Below are 19,168 nucleotides of genomic sequence, written 5' to 3' on the forward strand. Positions count from 1 at the left end.
ATGAACATTTATTTATTATTACTTTTATTATATCCTATAATAATTGTGTTTAGGATTTTGTTGGCTACATGGATTTTAAGGTTGGCCTATTTCTTGTCACGGGACTTTTGACTTTTTGCATTTTAGAGCAAGTTGCATATGATATGTTTTCCTACATAGTGGACCTACCATCTAGGCCCATTGAACAATATGTACCAGTCAACATTTATTGCCGTCCAGGTGCATGTTGGGTATTTTGAAGTACTTACACTGCGAATAAAAAACTACAACCTTTTCCTTCAGTTCAGCCACGTACTGATGTTACAGCGTGGATGTGAACACGTTGCGACATGCCAGCTTTTCTTCATGAGAAAAAGACGAGCATCCTTTTTTTGTTTCATAAGTTTTTCTCCGCGTCACATGACTTAATCGTGTCCTGACGTCATCACCCCTCACGGAAGTCAGCACTGACGATGGTGGCGGCCTCGTCAGCCTATTAGCAGGAAGAGGATGTTTGCTTCCAGTGAAAGAATAATATCACCTGATTATAAGCCGTTATAGGAAAGTAAACCACCGTGGATTTTTCTCTCTGCTCGGGATTAGACCGCTCATTCCTTCACCTGGAGCCGGCCTCTGTGAGTCTGAAGCCGGGCGCTGGGTAAAAAATGTCCCTGTTCCAGTCGGCACTGGATTTCCTAGCCGGGCCCGGCTCGTCCGGAGCGGCCAGCCGGGACCAGAATGATTTCGTCGGACAAGTCGTGGAGCTCGGTGACATGAAACTGAGGATCAAGAGGGTGATCGCGGAAGGTGAGATGATCTACCTTCACGAAAAATGCTGATAACGTCTTGCGCGGCTAAGCATGCTAGCTAACTGACTTAGCTAACAGGCTAGCATGAGTGACATACTTCAACTGGTAACGTTAGTCAGTGACAATAGCAACTGCAGTGCTGTGAGTCACCGAGCAAACACCAGTTGAACATCTGGTTTCATGTGTGTTTAACAAGGTGTAAATCCATTTCCAGATTGTGATGTGTGAAGGTGATGCAGAGTGAACTTTAACTTGCGGCTTGTAGTGTGTGTTTCCATCTCCTCTCTCTGTAAGTCGTGGTAATAGCTGCATTTTCTTGTCCACCAAATCCCAACCCATTGTTTGCTACATACCTCAGACCTTATCATCTTCCTTGGCAACAGGGCAGGTATGCTGCGGTGGAGTGAAAGTATCAGTGATGACAATACTGTAACCAAACCTCTCGTTTAACTGGACCCTTTTCTTAGATGTTAATCCCCAAATCAGCCAAATCTAAGCATCTACAGAGCCTTGCTGATGCCTTCTTGTGACATCAAGGGTGATTTAGGTTTAGTGCCAGCACTCCTTCTTCCCTGATCTCTCCTTTGAATCTTTTATTCATGTGTTTCTGGCTGGGTCTGCAAAGGAAAGATGTACAACAAAAGATGAAATGTGCTGATTAGACCTGGTTTTACATTTCTAATTTGGTTCTTTGAAAGTCAGCATCAGTCTACATGACAGTGTTGCAGTTTAACCAGTTGTTAGTTGATTGTCATCTCAAATAAGATACGCTTATAAGGAAATATTGCTGGTATTTAGTTTTCTTTAGCAAGTTGGATAGATATCATCTTATAGGACAAAATTATAGTTTGGCTTACAATAATGTGTCTGAGTTTGACTCTGAAATAGCAGCCTGTATTTGTTTGAATGCCATTTCTCTACAGGACACATGTAGACCCAAAGATCAGGTGTCTTCTCTGTGGCATGGGACAGGGATTCTTGTCCTCATAGCCAAGTGGCAAGAGAATGTTACGATACGATCATGCATGTCTTTGCAGCAGCAGCTGGTAGAGCAGACAAATGCCCAATGTAGATTTTTATTTATTTTGCTGTTTACATTAATTTTAACCACCGATTCTTACCGATTCAACCACAAATACATTTAACAACAAACAGTGGTTGAGTCTGTTGTGTAACATAAGCAGTGAGATCAGTGAGGCCGGTTAAGTCATTGCACAGTGTCAACAGTTTTCAGCATGGTCGGATCAGTAGGTCAGAGTTGAACTCATCCATGGTGGCGTCAGTGGTTCAGCAAACTTGCTCCACCTTTAGTGGAATTTATTATCATGAAATTCCCATGACACAAACCAACAAGCAAAACAACAACATATGCACCCATATAAGATAAGTCCTCTCAGTTACCTTTTGAGACTTTTGAGCTTGGAAAAAAACTGGCAAAAATCAGACTGACATTGAGGAAGTTGTTAAGTCTCTTTTGTGTCGTTGAGTATGTGTGAGCCATCTCTGTGCACCTTACGTTGAACTTGCTGACTTATTCTGACAGATTGCTTCATCATCGCCTTAAAGCGCAAGGGAACCGTTTTTGATAGAAAGTCTTTCCTTTGTAATCGAGCGTACCAACTTCCACGTCCACTTTCGCAACTCTCTGACTCACGCTGATGTATTCAGTCCCAACTGCACTCTGGATTACGTGTAGAATACAATGCCCCTCCTTTAGATATAGTTATGCATTTGTCATAAAACCATTAACAGCACATTGAAAAATGATCACTAGTATTGCTGCAGAAATTGATTGCTATTAAACATTAAGTCTTTAAAATGCCAGAAAATAGTGTTAAATGCCCATCACGCACATCACAATGCACAACTTGTAAGGACATTAAAAAGAGAAATGTTCACAACTGAGAAGCACCAGCTAATTGTTTTCATTTTTGCTTGATAAATGATTTCTAAACTGATTATTACAACTTATTGTTTTGGCATTAATTCCACTCTGATCAGCAGTATGATCACGGTGTTGTGATTGCACATCCGCACTCTGCAGCTATGATTGTTTGTTAAAGAGAGACACACGAGACTTTCAAAATCCAAGCAGATGGTAAAACGCCAGATCATTTTACACTAAACCTTTGCCCTTTTCAAACTCCCATCATGCCCTTTGAAAGGTGTCTTTGTTTTGTTTCCTCACCGAGATCTTTGGTGAGAGAATACAATGGATGGTTGTAACCAGATGGTCCTATTTTCTTAGCGCAATGACTGGTTTGTCTGTCTGTTTTAACAGCCGCTTGGGCATTTCAGCAGCGCTCATTCAAGGTTTAATCCACTTCAGAGAACGAATTTGGGAAGCCACATAATGCTGTTGGGTAAATTTAGGAAACCACTTTGCTATGTTGCTGATGAAAAAAGTCATCGCTCAAGTGCTGGTTGTCATCATGGTAGTATTGAGCCCAGTTTCACAAACGTATACTCTGTATTCTTCAGGCAAGCAAAGCAGAGATGAATATCTTCAAACAGGTTTTTTGGAGCAGCGCGAACTGGCTGGCTTTGCCTTCCTTCTGGCGTTTGTGGCCTCCTCTTAGCAGGTGAAACTGTAGACAAGAGAGGTCTTTTTATTCAGAGCGAGAGTCTATAAACGGTGCTTCATTCTTGATATATTACTGTAATTATTTAACACAACCACAAAGATTGTGCCCTAGCAAGATTTTATAAGTTGAGGTATGATGGAGTTGGATTTTTACCTCCATTTTCTGTATTTTTCTTGGAATGGATTTGTAAGTGGAGCAAAGGAAATGGAGCCGTTCAGTTTTCAGTCCCCACCTTTGCCAGCACAAGACAGAGGAAGATATGTGATTCCCCACAGGGACGGCTGCGTGTTCCCACAGCAAAGTCAGTGGCATTACACTTAAATGTTGCTGTGTTGTCCTGTCATGCTCAAGACATTAGGGTGTGTGACCATCAGGTTGTTGGGTTGAATCCCAGATGAGGTTTAAAAAATCAGGACTGGCAAAATAGAAGTCAATGTACACGCCTTTCTTGTGTAAATAAAGCTTTGAAGATTAGGAACTTGAGTGCGCTCATTCAAGTTTTCACAGAGCAAAGCAAGACTTGTAGTTCATTTACTCATCACTATGGCAACCTACACCCCTTGGCCTTGTTTGGACTGTGGCTTCCTACATACATTGACATACACAGACACACGCTTGATGAAAAAGTTAGGAAACCAAATATGGAAATAAAGAAAAGAGCACTCAAGAGAAACAATTTGTGGCATACAGGTGCATAAAAATGCTACAGACTCTCATTTAACTAAACTACAACCAGCAGCCCATTTTAAATAACTGGGCTCCCAGTAGCACTGATCTGCTTCATCAATGACATTGTAATTAGAGTAACGTGGTGCTGCTCTATAAAAACATCCAACTGGGAACAGTCTGTTCAGCTGTATTTTTCCGTGAAAGATCCGACAACGCCATAGCAGGAAAAACTGATTTCCTTACCATCCTAATACCTGATTATCACTGCAGCATTACACACATTGTCACCACCAGTTGAGGTTTCAGCCACTCCTTTGGTGGAAAGGTGTGTATTCAGCAGGGGCTTAGCAGCGGCCCAAAGGTTAGAGAAGTGAGCTTGTGACAGAAACATTGCTTGTGTTGTTCTTGAGCAAGGCAATTAAGCTCCTACATTTCCAATGTGGCTGCCCAGTGGCCAACAGATAAGACTGTGGTTATACTTGGCAGCTTCCAGGTTAATTTTTAGGTATGTGTGTGAGGCAGGGCGTTGCTGGAGGTTTTAGTGCTCTCTGTGGCCGTAAAGTGAAACTTAATGAATTCAATATGCTGTGGAGTGGAGTTGGATGTGTGATGCGCTGGTGGTAGGCCTATATCCACCTTCAAATGGAAGACTCTCCCTGAAATATTTGAGTACAGTTAAAAATAAGGAGTGCTACTCCTGGTCAGTGCAATTAATGCAAGTAATAAGTCTAATTAAGGACAGACAATATAGTACATTGGATTTCAGTGTTAGGAGTTAAAGGGTAAAGTGGTCAGCAGATGGTTATTCTCTATGATGTGTGTGGGAGTTAAGATTTCCAATGGCCCAGGAAACTGGTCCTTAGCCTGTTTGTCCGCCTTTTTATTCACCTGAAGCGCCTCCCAGAGGGCAGCAGGTTGAACAGGTGGTGTCCAGGGTGAGAATGGTCTCTGATGTTGTTCCTGGCTCTACAGAGGCACCGTGAGCTGGAGATGTCTTCCATGACAGCAGAGGGCAGCTGATGATTGAGCTGCCTCTGTGACCCTCTGCAGAAGTGTACACCACTTTAACACATTTAAGTACACTAATCGTACCAGAACAAATCCGCCATAGAAAATTCAACATTAATTCAAGACAGTAGAACAAATTACAACACATCCTGCTTTGTGTTGCACAATTTCCGCAATACAGTGCACATCAGAGATTGATGATTATGTGTTATTTTAAGAGCTAAAGAGTCCATGTAATAATTATAATTATGTAGATGTAATTACTAGTAAACAGTGTAAATAACATGCTGGTTGCTCTCTGTTTTGTCCTCAGGTGGATTTGCCTTTGTGTATGAAGCTCAGGATATGAGTACTGGTAAAGACTATGCCCTCAAGGTAAGACTGTAACACGCTGAGCCACTCTTAACATTTTGGCTGTACCACTCAATATTACACACCCACTCATTTATTATTATTCAGTTATTTGTATTGGTTTATTAGAACAACCAAAAAAACAAGAAACATGGAGAATGTACACTCTGAACCCACAACATCCAAACCCACGCCACCCCTCCCCAAGGCTGGCCTGCACAGGCAAATGAACACTGCTAAATACACTTCAGACACATGGATATGCAAAATATACAGAGTCAAGATAGACTGATGATAATATTTGGGTATTGCAAGTGAATTAACAGCTATAGAAAAGACAAGTATAGTAAGTAAGACAAGTATGGACATTATCATAATAGTCCAGGAATGGTTGCCATACTGTATGGAATTCATTGACTGGTCCTTGAGTGGTATATCTGAGCTTTTCCAACTTCAAGTGAGCCATGACCTCATTGACCCAGCTACCAAACAGAGGTAGGCAGGTTAGACTTCCAGTTGTACAGAATGAAACATCTGGCTAGCAATGATGAAAAGGCCAAAGCACGGGTCTGGGCTCAGGAGAGACGCAGATCTCTTCGGGCCATCACCAAATATTGCCAACTGCGGCTTGGGGTCTATGGTTTTATTACACATGTAAAAACATGTCTCAAAAATCTTGTCTCGGGGCGCCCGGTGACTCAGTGGGTAGAGCAGGCGCCCCATGTACAAAAGGCTGTGTCCTTGCTGCAGCGGCCGTGGATTTGGTTCCGGCCTGCGGCCCATTGCTGCATGTCGTCCCCTCTGTCTTTCTCCCCCTTTCACACTTGATACTATCCTATCGATTAAAGGCCAAAAAAGCCCCAAAAAGTAATCTTTAAAAACATAATCTTGTGCCAAAATTGTCCCATCCTTGGGCATACCAAAAATGAGTGTAAAAGAGTTGCTGGGTCCTGGTTACACTGTTCACAGGTTGGATCAAATTCAGGAAACAGCTTGGCAAATCTGTTCCTTGACAAGTGAAGTTTGTAGTTTGAACTGAAAAACATCATGTCTTCAGTCAGTCATTTGTTAGTAGGAATGGCATTGTCTATAAATGATAAACTGAGTCAGGACTATTAGCTCTGTCCTGTAATATGCAGTAAATACTACATATTATTAGAAAATACCAGTCAGTGCCTTGAATGCAGCACTGCATTACTACATAAGACTGGACCGGAACATTCAAGTGGATGTGGCCCTGCACAGTAAAACACTACACATACATTTAGACACGATGCACATATTATAAAATTGTTTGTACTTTATACTTCTACTGAAGCTACTTCTTCTGCTATGTTATCAATCGTACTGCCCAGGAAACATTCCTTGTGCAAGTTGTTTAGTGGAGAACGACATAGCTCAAAGATTTATGGCACAGTTTTCATTATGTGGCGACCATCTGCTCCATGCTTTAGAATTCTGTCCATGTTGTATGTGTACTCATGCATTTCTCAACTAAATTAAACACTGAAGATACTGGAATTTCTTCAGAAGACTTTGAGCTAATAGATTCAGTGGTGTCATTTTCGTAACACTGCAGAGAAGCTGCTTTTTTGTTTAAAGGTTTGGCAATTTTAACTATCAGCATTAATAATGCAGGAGAAATAAATGATAAATGCACATGAGAGAACAAGGTGAAGCATGCTGCCCTACAACAGCTGCATCGATTGAATGGGAATGGTTGAGGAAAAAAACATGAATGTGCTAAATACTGGTCATGTTTGGATTGTGCTTGCTTGCATACATCCCCTGTAGGGTTCTGTCTGGACTGAATTGTGAAATGAGACACCACTTGTAAAAGTGGCCATTGAACTTCACTTCGCCAGTCACTATAATCAGCAGGAGCAGTTAATGTGATAATCTCTTATCTTGTTTGACTTGGCACAATCAGTTTTTCCTCACCTTCAAAGTAAATACTGTACAGACTTTTTATTGATGGAATATGTTCGTTCTGTGCTCTTAGGTATTTCTTGTAAAAAGATGATGTCTCATTGGATCACAGAACAACAGCAAATCAATGGTCTCTGTTTGCTTTTGTTTCAGAGGCTGCTTTCCAATGAGGAAGAGAAGAACAAGGAAATCATACAGGAAGTCTGCTTCATGGTATCCTTTATCATTTCCAGACCATGATGAAAAGACACTCTTTTTTTCATGATCAGTACAGAGCGTTTCTGTTTTAGCACACAGCAGAGGGTAACATGTGACAAAGGCAAGTTAATGTCCAACCCATGACTTCACAAGATTGTGGAATGCATCTCCCGCATAGAGTGCTGTCATTACTAGATCACTTTTAGTTTACAGGCAACACCACATCACGCCAGAATGCGCACTACAGGAACTAATATATATTTACAGTGTTTTAACTTTATAATAATGTTGTAGTTTCACAAGCACACACTGTTATGTCATTGTCATTTGGGAATTTTTCTTGAAGCACTCCAGTGTGTTTCTTGTTTGAGAAGAAGTGACGAACGGGACAGAAAACTAATGAGTGTAAAGGGGTTTCATTCCCAGATTTGTTATTCTGGGGTTGCCAGGATGAATAAGATCTTTCAAATGGGACCTATTATGCTTTTACTTATTTTCCTCCATATATATATATATATATATATATAATGTTACAATATTGGATGTTCATATTTAATGTAGCCAAAGTCCAGAAAAATGAGGTAAATGTATGTAAAAGTAATCCCTGTGAGCAAACACCTCAGGCTTCCTACTGTTCTGAATACTGTTTCCGAGTTTTTATTTACGAGATGACTCAGATCGTGACGGATTTCTTTATATGGCCAACTGCTCCAGGCACACTACAACCAGTGTTTGCATTACGTAGCCTATACTGCTACATGTAGCTACATGCTGACATTAGGGAATCCTGTAATTGTGGTTGTCTGTGTTTTTAATTTTTCCTCAATCTCAGCTCATGCTGGAACATGTCTAGTTGTGTTTAGATGCTTTTTTTTTTTGGGTCATTTTTAACGCAAAGACTGCTGCCACACACAGTCCCTTGCTGACTGCAAGCACACTGCTATATGTAGCAACATGCTCACGTCAGGGACATTTGTAATCTTGGATGCTGATGTCGTTAATTTCTCTTCGATTTCAATCATAGTCCAACTGGAACATGTGTGGTGGTGTTAAGAAGCTTTATGTGGTGATTTTTCACGCTAGAAAGTGCAGCTCTTCTTCAGTTCTCTTCATCGTCATTCCCTGGCTGTAATGACGGTGAAGAGACGCCAAAATATTGAAGACATGGAAACGCTGACCAGTCAGAGCAAGTTGGGCTTTTTTCAATCAATCAATCAATCAATTTTATTTATAAAGCCCAATATCACAAATCACAATTTGCCTCACAGGGCTTTACAGCATACGACATCCCTCTGTCCTTAGGACCCTCGCAGCGGATAAGGGAAAAACTCCCCCCAAAAAAACCTTTAACAGGGGAAAAGAACGGCAGAAACCTCAGGAAGAGCAATTGAGGAGGGATCCCTCTTCCAGGATGGACAGACGTGCAATAGATGTCGTACTTTTTAGTAAAGATCAGGTCATGATGGATTTCTTTATATGGTCACCTGCTCCAGGCACGCAACAACCAGTGTTTACCTTATGTAGCCTAAACCAGTGTTTCCCAGCTGGTTGGTCGTGGTCCAAAAGTGGGTTACAAGTCCCTTCTGAATGGACCGGAAGTGACTCGAATGTGTGAAGTTTGTTAAAAACACACTTATTTTGAAGTAAAGCTCATTTCCAGCACAGAGCTTTTATTTTGAATTGCCGTTTCCTGCTGTAGAGCGAGTGACTAACTGGCAGCTACTTGACAGAGACAGCAAATTAGCTTGACAACATGGCTGAACGCAAGTATATAAATATAATATGTATATATAATAGTAATATCTTAAACTGTGTGGACCTTGAACTAATGACTGAGAAGAAATTTGGACCCAGTGGCTGGACAGGTTGGGAATCACTGGCCTAAAGTACTACATGTAGCAACACGCTAACGTTTGGGGTAAACTGTAATCATGGAGGGCTATATTTTCCTTGATTTCAGCTCATATTCCTGCTGGAGCATGTCCAGTTGTGTTCAAATGCTTTTTTTTTTTTTTTTTTTTGGTGAGTCTTGATGTGAAAAAGTGCCACCACACACAGTCATTCCCTGTCATTGCAAGTTCCCAGTCATTGCAAGTTCACTGCTACATGTAGCAGCATGCTAACGTTCTCTCTGATTTTCTGCTGGAACATGTCCAGTTGTGTTTAAAGGTTTTAATTGCCGATTTTTCATGGTAAAAAGTGCAGCTGTTGTCAGTTACAGTCATTTTCAGTTGCAATGACAGTGAAGAGACACCAAAATACAGAAGACCTGGAAACGCCAACCAATCAGAGCACACTATGCTTTTTTGGTCAAGAGACAGGCGCTTAAAACAAAGTCTTCTTGGACAGAGGGGGAATACAGGAGTTCCAGCAAAGATTGTATGAGGACAATAGTGTTTTTTGATGATTAAGTAGAAGCCACTTGCATATAGTTTAAGTAGAAAACCAAGATACATGTGTGGACCTGAAAATGAGCAGAATAGGTCTCCTTTTAAAAGCTTGTCCTCTTTAACTCTTCATTAAAATATCTTTCTTGTTTGAGAAGAAGTGATCAGCAGGGTAGAAAATGAATAATTCTGGAGGGGTTTCACTCACAGATTTGTTATTCAGTAGTCGCCAGAAGGAATGAGATCATCTAAAGATACCTCTGTGCATCTAAATGTCAAATCACTGCCTCCACTGCATTTCAATGTGTCTGGAGACATTTTGTTTTGAGCTACAGTTTTTATCAATGAGACAGAGTCAGTGAGGGGAACTAACGAACCTTTTGACCAGCAGCTAAAAATGCTGGGACATCTCCTGTGCTGTTTGGCAATAGTTGTTTCATGCTGTGTAGCACATTGTGGAAGCACAGGCTTTTGGTAAACGAAGCCCTGTGTTCCCGGTACCATTGCAACATTGTGTTTTTAGGGCTTGATAATTTACATAATGTGCAACGCCCTGAATGCTGATGAGTCAGAAAAATAAAGTGTAAAGTCATCAGTGAATTCTTGCGATCACCCAACCGCAATCTCCTCCTGCTCTCGCTGTCTGACCACCAAGCTAAACTACAGTTTCAGAATACAATCGCTCCTTTGAGGCTTTGCTTGGCCGTACATCAAAAGTAGATGGCAGAGTAGGTCAGGTCAAATCGTTGAAGATCAGTAGCCACAATGAGTCATTGAACTCATCGTTTAATCAGTCATTTTGATCGTTATCATACAGAACGCCCTCCAAAGTGGTTGGTAGATTCGACGAGCTGTGTCATCACAGGACTTCAGTGATTTCTGTGTAAGATTCCTGTTCTGACTGATCTGAGGCCAGGCTTGACACCACATTAGTGTCTATACTGTATGTTCCTTGACCTGTTTGCTCTGTAGAAAAAGCTGTCGGGTCATCCCAACATGGTTCAGTTCTGCTCTGCTGCTTCCATCAGTAAGGAGGAGTCCGACACCGGGCAGGCCGAGTTCCTGATCCTCACTGAGTTGTGTAAAGGTAACTACACACGTACTTATATACTTTTTTACTCTTTATCTTTTAGCTCTCATCTTCATGTACCTCGTCACTACTGATTCTGTGGAAATGGAATAATGTAACCAAACTGCAGTAAATCTGAGTAGTCAGGACCATTCCCTCGTAACTGAAAGGCACTTGTGATGAAACAGTTTCCCGTCTGCGGTCTTTCTACTTCCTGCTCTACTTCCTTTCTGTTCAGTCAGACTCTTCATTTACAACTAGCTTTGTTTTCATTGTGCAGTTTTTTCAGCTTTGTAAGCAACCTTACCCTTGAAAGTATCTGGTACTTTTCCAGAATTATTCATACAACTTACAATCAACAGACAAAAGAGGCATCTGTCAGGTGCTACTTTCACTTTGACTGGTGGCTTTTCATTGATTCATCTGTTTTCGTATCTCTTGTGCCTCAGGTCAGCTGGTGGACTTTATAAAGCGGGTGGAGCAGAGGGCCCTCCTGTCATGTGACACTGTGCTGAAAATCTTCTACCAGTCGTGCCGCGCCGTGCAGCACATGCACAAACAGAAGCCTCCAATCATACACAGAGACCTCAAGGTTTGTTGTTCTTAAGAAGTTGGAAGAGTGAATTTTGTATGAAGTTTACTACATATGTACCATATGAATAATACATTTAAAGCACAAGTTAGGGACTGTTATGATTGCTAATTGATGATTAAATGTGTGTTGATTGACAAGCTAATTCACTGCCTACTTGATACATTGCAGATTGAGAACCTCTTGATTAGTAACCAGGGCACCATCAAGCTGTGTGACTTTGGCAGCGCCACCACAGTGTCACATTACCCCGACTACAGCTGGTCGGCACAGAAGAGGTCCATGGTGGAGGATGAGGTACACACACACACACACACATACACACACACACACACACACACACACACACACACACACACTCAAACATCAGTTAAGGTTAATCTCAACAGGGCCTTTCTTATACAGTGGAAACCATTATAGGGATCACAGCTGTCCGGGTCAAATTGATCACTCTGAGCGGATGATTGTTATAATCGATTTTACATTATTTTTCATGTCTAATTGACCTGTGTAGGCATACATTTATGCCATGGATATTAAGTAATAAAAGTGAGAGCTTCACTATTTACCAAACTGGGAGACTTCAGCTCATTTGAAACTCTGTAGCTTGGCTGTTTACCAGAACCAAGAGGAGAGATCACGTCAGGTCAGTCTGAACTGCTCTGCATTGGCTTCCTGTTGCATTTAAAATTGATTTTAAGGTCCTCTTCCTTGTATACAAAGCCCTAAATGGGCTGGGACCACGCTACATTGCCAACTCCCATGTTAACTATTTGCCTCCAAGAACACTGTGATCATCTGCAGCCTTTGTCAATTACGCCCCAAAGCTATGGAACACACTACCTATAGATATCAGGGAAGCTAGCTCTCGAGATATTTTTAAAGAAAGCTAAAAACGTATCTGCTCACTGTAGCCTTTAACTAACTCTGACCTCCTGATACAGGTCTGAAACTTTCTATTTACGCTTCACTCTGCTGCAACTCTTAAAATCTTACTTGATTATATGATTTAAAGTTTTACAACTGAATCAGATCTGTTTTATGTCCATTATGTATATTTTCAAGTGAAGCACTCAGTGCTTATCACGTGACCGGGCATTATAAATCCACTCGACGATCGGCTTCCACGTTGGCATGAATTTTCTGTCTCCATCACGAGCAGCTGTGATTGTTTGTGGTACACAAGGTAGCCTGAGGAACACGTTTAACTTTTGGCAGTTTGTCAAAAGCTTTGAGGGGAAAACGACTTTATTTTTCTCATCACGATTTCACTATTCACATAGCACCAGCCTCAGGTAGCCAGCTGGAAGCAGGCAGGTCAGCATGACGTGAAGAATCACTTAAGTAAAGTTAAAAACAAGAAGAGAAAATAGAATTACCATAGTTACGTTATCATGTATGAACACACTCAAAAATGAACACAAAAGGACTAATTGATTGAAAACTATTGAATTGAAGATGTTTCCTCTGTATCATACACAAAATCCCTTTTCTTCTTCCTAATAATATTGATATAATCTATATAATACAGTTTTTACATGCAGAGACTTAAAAATATGAAGTGTTGAGAACAGTGGTTCCCAACTGGTCACACCACAGGGTCCAGATTTCGTCTTAGTCGTTAGTTCAAGGTCCACACAGTTTAATGAGTTCAGCATCATACTTGAATTCGACCATGTCGTCCAGCTAGTTTGCTGTCTCTGTTAAGTAACTGTCTGTTAAACACTCACTCTACAGCAGGAAACTGCACTCCAAAATGAAAGCTGTCTGCCAAAAATTCACTGCACTCCAAAGTAAACTGTGTTTTGTCTTTTGCAGTCCATTCAAAATGGACCCACGACCCACTTTTAGACCACGACCCACCAGTTAGGAACGACTGGTTTAGAAATAGTGTGTTCCAGAAAATGTCTGCATTTATAACTGAATCCATTTTCTCTTTTATGTGCGTGATTTTGACAAGATTGTTATACCAAATGTCTTTAATGCATGCTTTAAGTTCTGCTGCTTCACAGACAATAAGCTGAGTGGTTGAATTAACACTTCACACTACACAAACCCTTTTTTTCTGTAACTAATGGTTTTTATTTGTTGAATAAAATAACAAAAGACACAGCTAGTTTTCTTGCAATGCACATTATAGTCTCTAATCCGTCTATGAAAGTTAATATTTCAATTAAAAGAGGAAAAAAGGGGATCTGTGACAATTCTGACGTCACAGTGTTGGACGGAAACCAGAAACCTATGATTGGATTAACAGCTGAGGGTCAGGAAGCGCTGATCAATCAGGTTAATTATATTTCTGCCATAATAACCACAGGGACACACACTCACACCCGCACACAGGAGCTTTGCCACAGATGACCTCAGCATGCAGGACCCCAGAGACCCTGGTTTCTAAATGAAATAATCTGCCGTGTATCTGGCACCTGTCCTCACGCTCGTAGCACAAAAGAAGATGCTTCAGGGAAGGATTTTTATGATGGAAAATCTGAGGTGGGCAGGTGTTTAGTTTAGATTGAAATAATTTGTTTTTTGATTCACGCTTAGCTCTCAAAAATCCAAGGTTGTCAAAGCATTTTCCTTCTTTCTCAGAGAAACAACAATGATGCAGATGAAGTTAGATTCACCAAGATTTACAACATGTGACTATTGCTGGATAGATGCTCTGGTTTTATCGACCGCAGCACCCCACAGTGCTCCGACAGCTGTGTGTGTGTGTGCATTAACTTTCTTTGTTCTTTCTCTGTTTGTGTGTAGATCACAAGGAACACCACTCCAGCATACCGAACACCAGAGATGATCGATCTCTACTCCAACTTCCCCATCAATGAGAAACAGGACATCTGGGTCGGAGCTTTTTCCTTTTTTATTTTCTGTCCCCCAATATCACAGCTAATCCAAGATAATTAAAGAATCCTGAGTGTAATAAAAAATAATCTAAAAGCTAACTTATTTTGTAGGATCATTAACAAACTGTAGATATTCCTTTGTCTTAGTTGTTTGGACACAGCAGGTTGCCTCCTGATAGTGTTTTGTGTCAACATCTTTCGTTTCCTCAGTGGCCTGAGAGTTTATTGTTGTCTTTATTATTTCCACTCTCTCACACAGGCCCTAGGGTGCATCCTCTACCTGCTGTGTTTTAAGCAGCACCCATTCGAGGAGGGGGCCAAGCTGCAAATCGTCAATGGGAAATACTCCATTCCTCAGAACGACGTCAAATATACTGTGTATCACAACCTCATACGTATGTACCTTCGCTTTGTGTCTTTCTGCCTGTCTGATCTTTTATTCATCCAGCACTCTGTTTTCCTCTGCTTCTGCCCACAAGTCTCATTTGTCACCACAGTTCAAATTTACTGTATTTGTGAGACAGAAGTATGTTGAAGATTGCACCCCTAAACATAGTGTTCATATAGACATGGTACAGAGAAATGCCATGACTCGTGGAATGCTGGCGGTACAGAATGTACCTTGTTATGGCTGATCTCATTAGACTAAACAGCTCCACCTGGTGGATCATGTAAATCTGTCTATTTCCTGCTAACAGTGCCACAAAAATATAAGTAATGATAAACTTCAACAGAATAAATAATGTAGTGCATTTTTATTATTTGGATTATTCACCTTAGGTAACTAATTACTATATATATCCTTGATTTACATAATTTGGTAAATGATATTACTGTTGTCTAGTTCAAGAATTCCTTCCTTGATACATCTCTATATTTTTGTCTCTCCCTCCTCCTCCTCCTCCTGGTGTCCAGGTTCCATGCTGAAGGTAAACCCAGAGGAGCGTCTGTCCATTACAGAGTTGGTCAACCAGCTCCAGGAGATAGCAGCAGCACGCAACGTCAACCCCAAGTCTCCCATTACAGAGGTCAGTGTGTGCATGATTGTGTTCAGTGCTGTAAAGAAAATACTGTCTCCAGATTCAAAGAGTAACTTTGGTGTATTTTCAACCCAGACCCTATTTTTTCATGTTTTTTTGTGTTTAAATTACTTATGTGATTGGGAATTGGTCCAGCAAGGTAAACAGCAGTGATATGTGTGCACTTTGCGCAATTTACGTCCACTGTTCAGTTCAGTTTAGGACTAGATGTTACAGTCCCTGGATGCACATACTTGAGACTGTCAGTGGGAGTGATAGTGCCGTCTTGGGGTTTCTGAGTGGGAGCCAAAGGGTTAGATGGATAGAAAGGTAGAAAAGAGCATAGGTAGATAGAAAGAGCATAGGAGAGAGCCAAGGAGAGATGTCTGTGCGGACTGAACTCCCCCCCGCCAGACCGGGCCATACAATCTACCTCCCCCTACTCCCTCATTTTGATGGGAGAGGAGAGGAGAAACTAACGGGGAAAAAACTTAACCTAACCTTAATCGAGGTGTAGTTTAAGTGGTCAGTTGTTGTTGCATATACTTGAGATTGTGAGTGAAAGTTGGCACCATTGCGAGGGTAAACGCTAATTGGGGTCATCAGAGGTAGCTATAGATTATTATTCTATATTTTATGTCTGACAGCATTATGGGAAAGACCCTTTCACCACCAGACTCCATTCAAACAAACAGTATTTTTAGCATCATAAAACACACTTCATTCAGAGCTGTTGGAAATAAAGGTCAACTCAAAAAACTATCTCAGGTTGTCATTCCATTGTTCTAACAATTACCAACTGGTTTGGTTGAAATAAACCCCAAATTCACACAGTTAGATGTGAAAATATGCTGGATGTTTGCACACCAAAATTAGCGTTTATTTGAATGGAGTCTGGTGGCTTTGACAATAGCAATTTAGGGGCTGTTTCTTGTTAAACAAAAATGACCTTACTCTGTAACAAAAAGGTCTGTCTCTGTAGGGATCCTTTCCATAATGTTGTCAGACAATAAGACCAACAATCTGAGCCTATCATTGGCAAAACAAGCACTTTTAGTGGATGTAAATTAACGGTGCACAACATTGCAGCCCATTAAGCCACTGCCGGCAGCAATCTTGCTCAGTACTGGCCTAATTTCAAGAATTGTTTGCATCTGTCACTTTCAAACAAAACTGGGAAAATAGAGTCCAGGTTAAAAAAATACCAGTTACCCTTTTAGAAGTGACACTGCAGTAAAACTCCTCCAAATCTTTTCACCATCAAGTAGTTATGTTATCCTTAGCACACAGATATTTACTGTGCTGTGCTGTTATGCTGCTGTTTTTGGTGCTATATTTCAAGCCCTTATCTTGACGTGAAAGTCACTGGGTCTTGGTTAAAACAAAGAGATAGCAGATTTTCAGAGAGTATCACCAGGGAAATGGAGGCAAATTATGCCTGCGGCTGATAAATTATTCTGTTCTCCTCGCCAAGAGACAAATGAGAATGCATTTGAAATTGTTCTCTTATCTCTGACTGTCTAGTTGCTTCTGCGTGAGGTATTAGGTAGAGTGGCAACTTTCCCCGAGTGCAGTTTGGCGTAAACAAGTTGATTTGCGGAGACACAGGGGCACATCCTCGGTGTCTGAGAGGCTATTGACAGGCCGACCACACGGCCTCTTCCACTGTGTGTGTGTAAACATGCACGCACACTCGTTCTCTCAAATTGCTGGTGTGGTTACACACGCTCACTCTCAAATGCAACCAACACGCGCTCGCATACACACACACAGGCAGGCTCAAAGGAGTCTGTATTCTCTTTCCCAGGCTCCTCTGCTCCCAGCTGGCTTGGTCCTAGTGGGTCCAAAGAGACAGAGACATGTAGAGGTGGAAAATGGGTGCAACTGGGACCTGAAGTGATATCAACACTTCAGTCATAAAGCAGTATTTTGGGGTGGCAGAAGAGGGATTTTTTTGTTTTGTTTTTTTTTTTGTTTTTTTTCTTTGTATCTACCACCCACAGCAGCTAATCAGATTTGAGATTTTTGCCAAGGTTTTTGGATAGATAAGCATTTTATCCTGCATGGTGGCTGGCCATGACCAACTAAGTAGCCACAGCCTCTTATGATTCTTAACACAAATCCTGGTACTTATCACCAAATCCACAGCCGCAGTTGTGATTTAAGAGTATGAAAAGCTGATTTCAGTGTCAGAAATCTCCAGAGTTACACTCATTCTTATTTCTTCCACCAACGTCCTGGTGTGCAATGAACCCTTGACTGACATACGTAGAGCTGAGCCAGTGTACTTATCCTGAATTATGTTTCTGTCACAATTAAAGTAAGAATATTTCAGTATTTTCTCTGTAGTTGGAAATCGTACACTGGTTACCACCTGTTTTCCTGTGCTTTAGTACTGCACACACTCACTTCTGCCATCGTATTCTCAGATAATTCCATTGCTCAGAACAAATCAGTAAACTGAAGCACTGGGTTCTTCTGTATCCCAACCAATTTTTTTTACCAAACTGCATCTTGATAAGGCCGGTAAATATGTGCAGAGTGAGGGCAGATTTAGCAATTGCTGATCTGATTAGGGTTAAGAAGGGGTTTCCCTGCTGGACATAAGGAGATTATAATCCTCCTTCTTCTTCTTCTTCCTCTCCTCCCCCTCCTCCTCCTCTCTCTGCTGCTTCACAGCACAGACATATGGAGAGGCAGACTGTGCGATGGAGCAGAGAGGAGGGAGAGCAGAAAACTTGTGAAGGAAAGGGAGCAGAGATGGAAGTGAAATACTGAGAGGGAAATGCGGTAGACAACTCAGAGGGGAAGCGAAACGCAGAGGCTGTCTGGCTGCCTTTAACACAGACACTCCAGGAGTCATCTGAAAATAGTTTTATCGAGCTTCTGACACAAACTATTTTTTCAGCTGAAGTGTTACGATTGTGCTACTTTTTGGGATTCCTTTGCACTGGGGATTGCACATAAGGGACAGAAAGGAGACCTGTTGCTTAACAATCAGGATTTGATTGGTGCTGTTTTTCTGTTCCTGTATTTGTGGTCGTGGCCAATTTGTTTCTTTTCTGGGACGAATCTGGGAATTTTTGCAATTTTTGGCATTATTTAAAAAAATTTAAATGACCATTTTTTGCATTTTGAAGGACAATCTGCTTTGATCATCGTAGGCAAAAGCATAGCTCCCGGCTACTGTCAACTTAGTCCGTATTTTGTTGACTTACCTGTAACAATGTTGAGTGCGTACTACTGTTGGCGTCCAGTGTTTGACGGCTATGAATGTCTGCAGCTGCTGGAGCAGAACGGAGGTTTTGGCAACAACGGAGCCCAGCCGCCCATGCAGATCCACAACGTCCACAACAATGCAGGTAAAGGTTTGTGTGCATGACAATATTACGCTCAATGTGGGTTTGGGACAGTGTTTGTTAGAGAGATTGCAGGTTTGTGTTTGTTGTCCCTTTCGTGAAGTGTTTACACATAAAGGTAGGGGAGGTGTGAAGTTGAAACCTCTCTTAAAACAGAGCAGTAGCGTCATGTCAGTGTTTTGCTTCCAAAAGTGAAATTTTAGCAGCTCATTGACTTGCTGAAGAACATCTTATAACCCGATAAGGGACCTTTAGCAGAGCTATAGATTTGCTATGCTGCACTTTAACAAGCTTGAAAAATAATTGCTTACTTTTACTAAAAAAAAAGGCATAGATTAAAATTTTTTGGCTAAATTATGCCTTTT

The 19,168-nt window shown here is 41.2% G+C and overlaps 1 protein-coding gene across 1 annotated transcript in view; it reads left to right on the forward strand.

Moving 5' to 3' along the window:
• Nucleotides 1-433: 433 nt before the first annotated feature.
• gak (cyclin G associated kinase) overlaps nt 434-19,168 on the forward strand; it is a 35,932-nt gene continuing 17,197 nt past the window's right edge. The window contains exons 1-10 of the mRNA XM_033619593.2: nt 434-786; nt 5,364-5,425; nt 7,484-7,543; nt 10,888-11,002; nt 11,434-11,576; nt 11,748-11,873; nt 14,334-14,423; nt 14,685-14,820; nt 15,341-15,453; nt 18,728-18,806. Of these exons, the coding sequence (XP_033475484.2) occupies nt 645-786; nt 5,364-5,425; nt 7,484-7,543; nt 10,888-11,002; nt 11,434-11,576; nt 11,748-11,873; nt 14,334-14,423; nt 14,685-14,820; nt 15,341-15,453; nt 18,728-18,806 (1,066 nt within the window). The 5' untranslated portion in view covers nt 434-644. The remainder of the gene's footprint in view (nt 787-5,363; nt 5,426-7,483; nt 7,544-10,887; nt 11,003-11,433; nt 11,577-11,747; nt 11,874-14,333; nt 14,424-14,684; nt 14,821-15,340; nt 15,454-18,727; nt 18,807-19,168) is intronic.

Source organism: Epinephelus lanceolatus, chromosome 9 (assembly GCF_041903045.1).
Source record: "Epinephelus lanceolatus isolate andai-2023 chromosome 9, ASM4190304v1, whole genome shotgun sequence".
In the NCBI taxonomy this organism is placed as follows: domain Eukaryota; kingdom Metazoa; phylum Chordata; class Actinopteri; order Perciformes; family Serranidae; genus Epinephelus; species Epinephelus lanceolatus.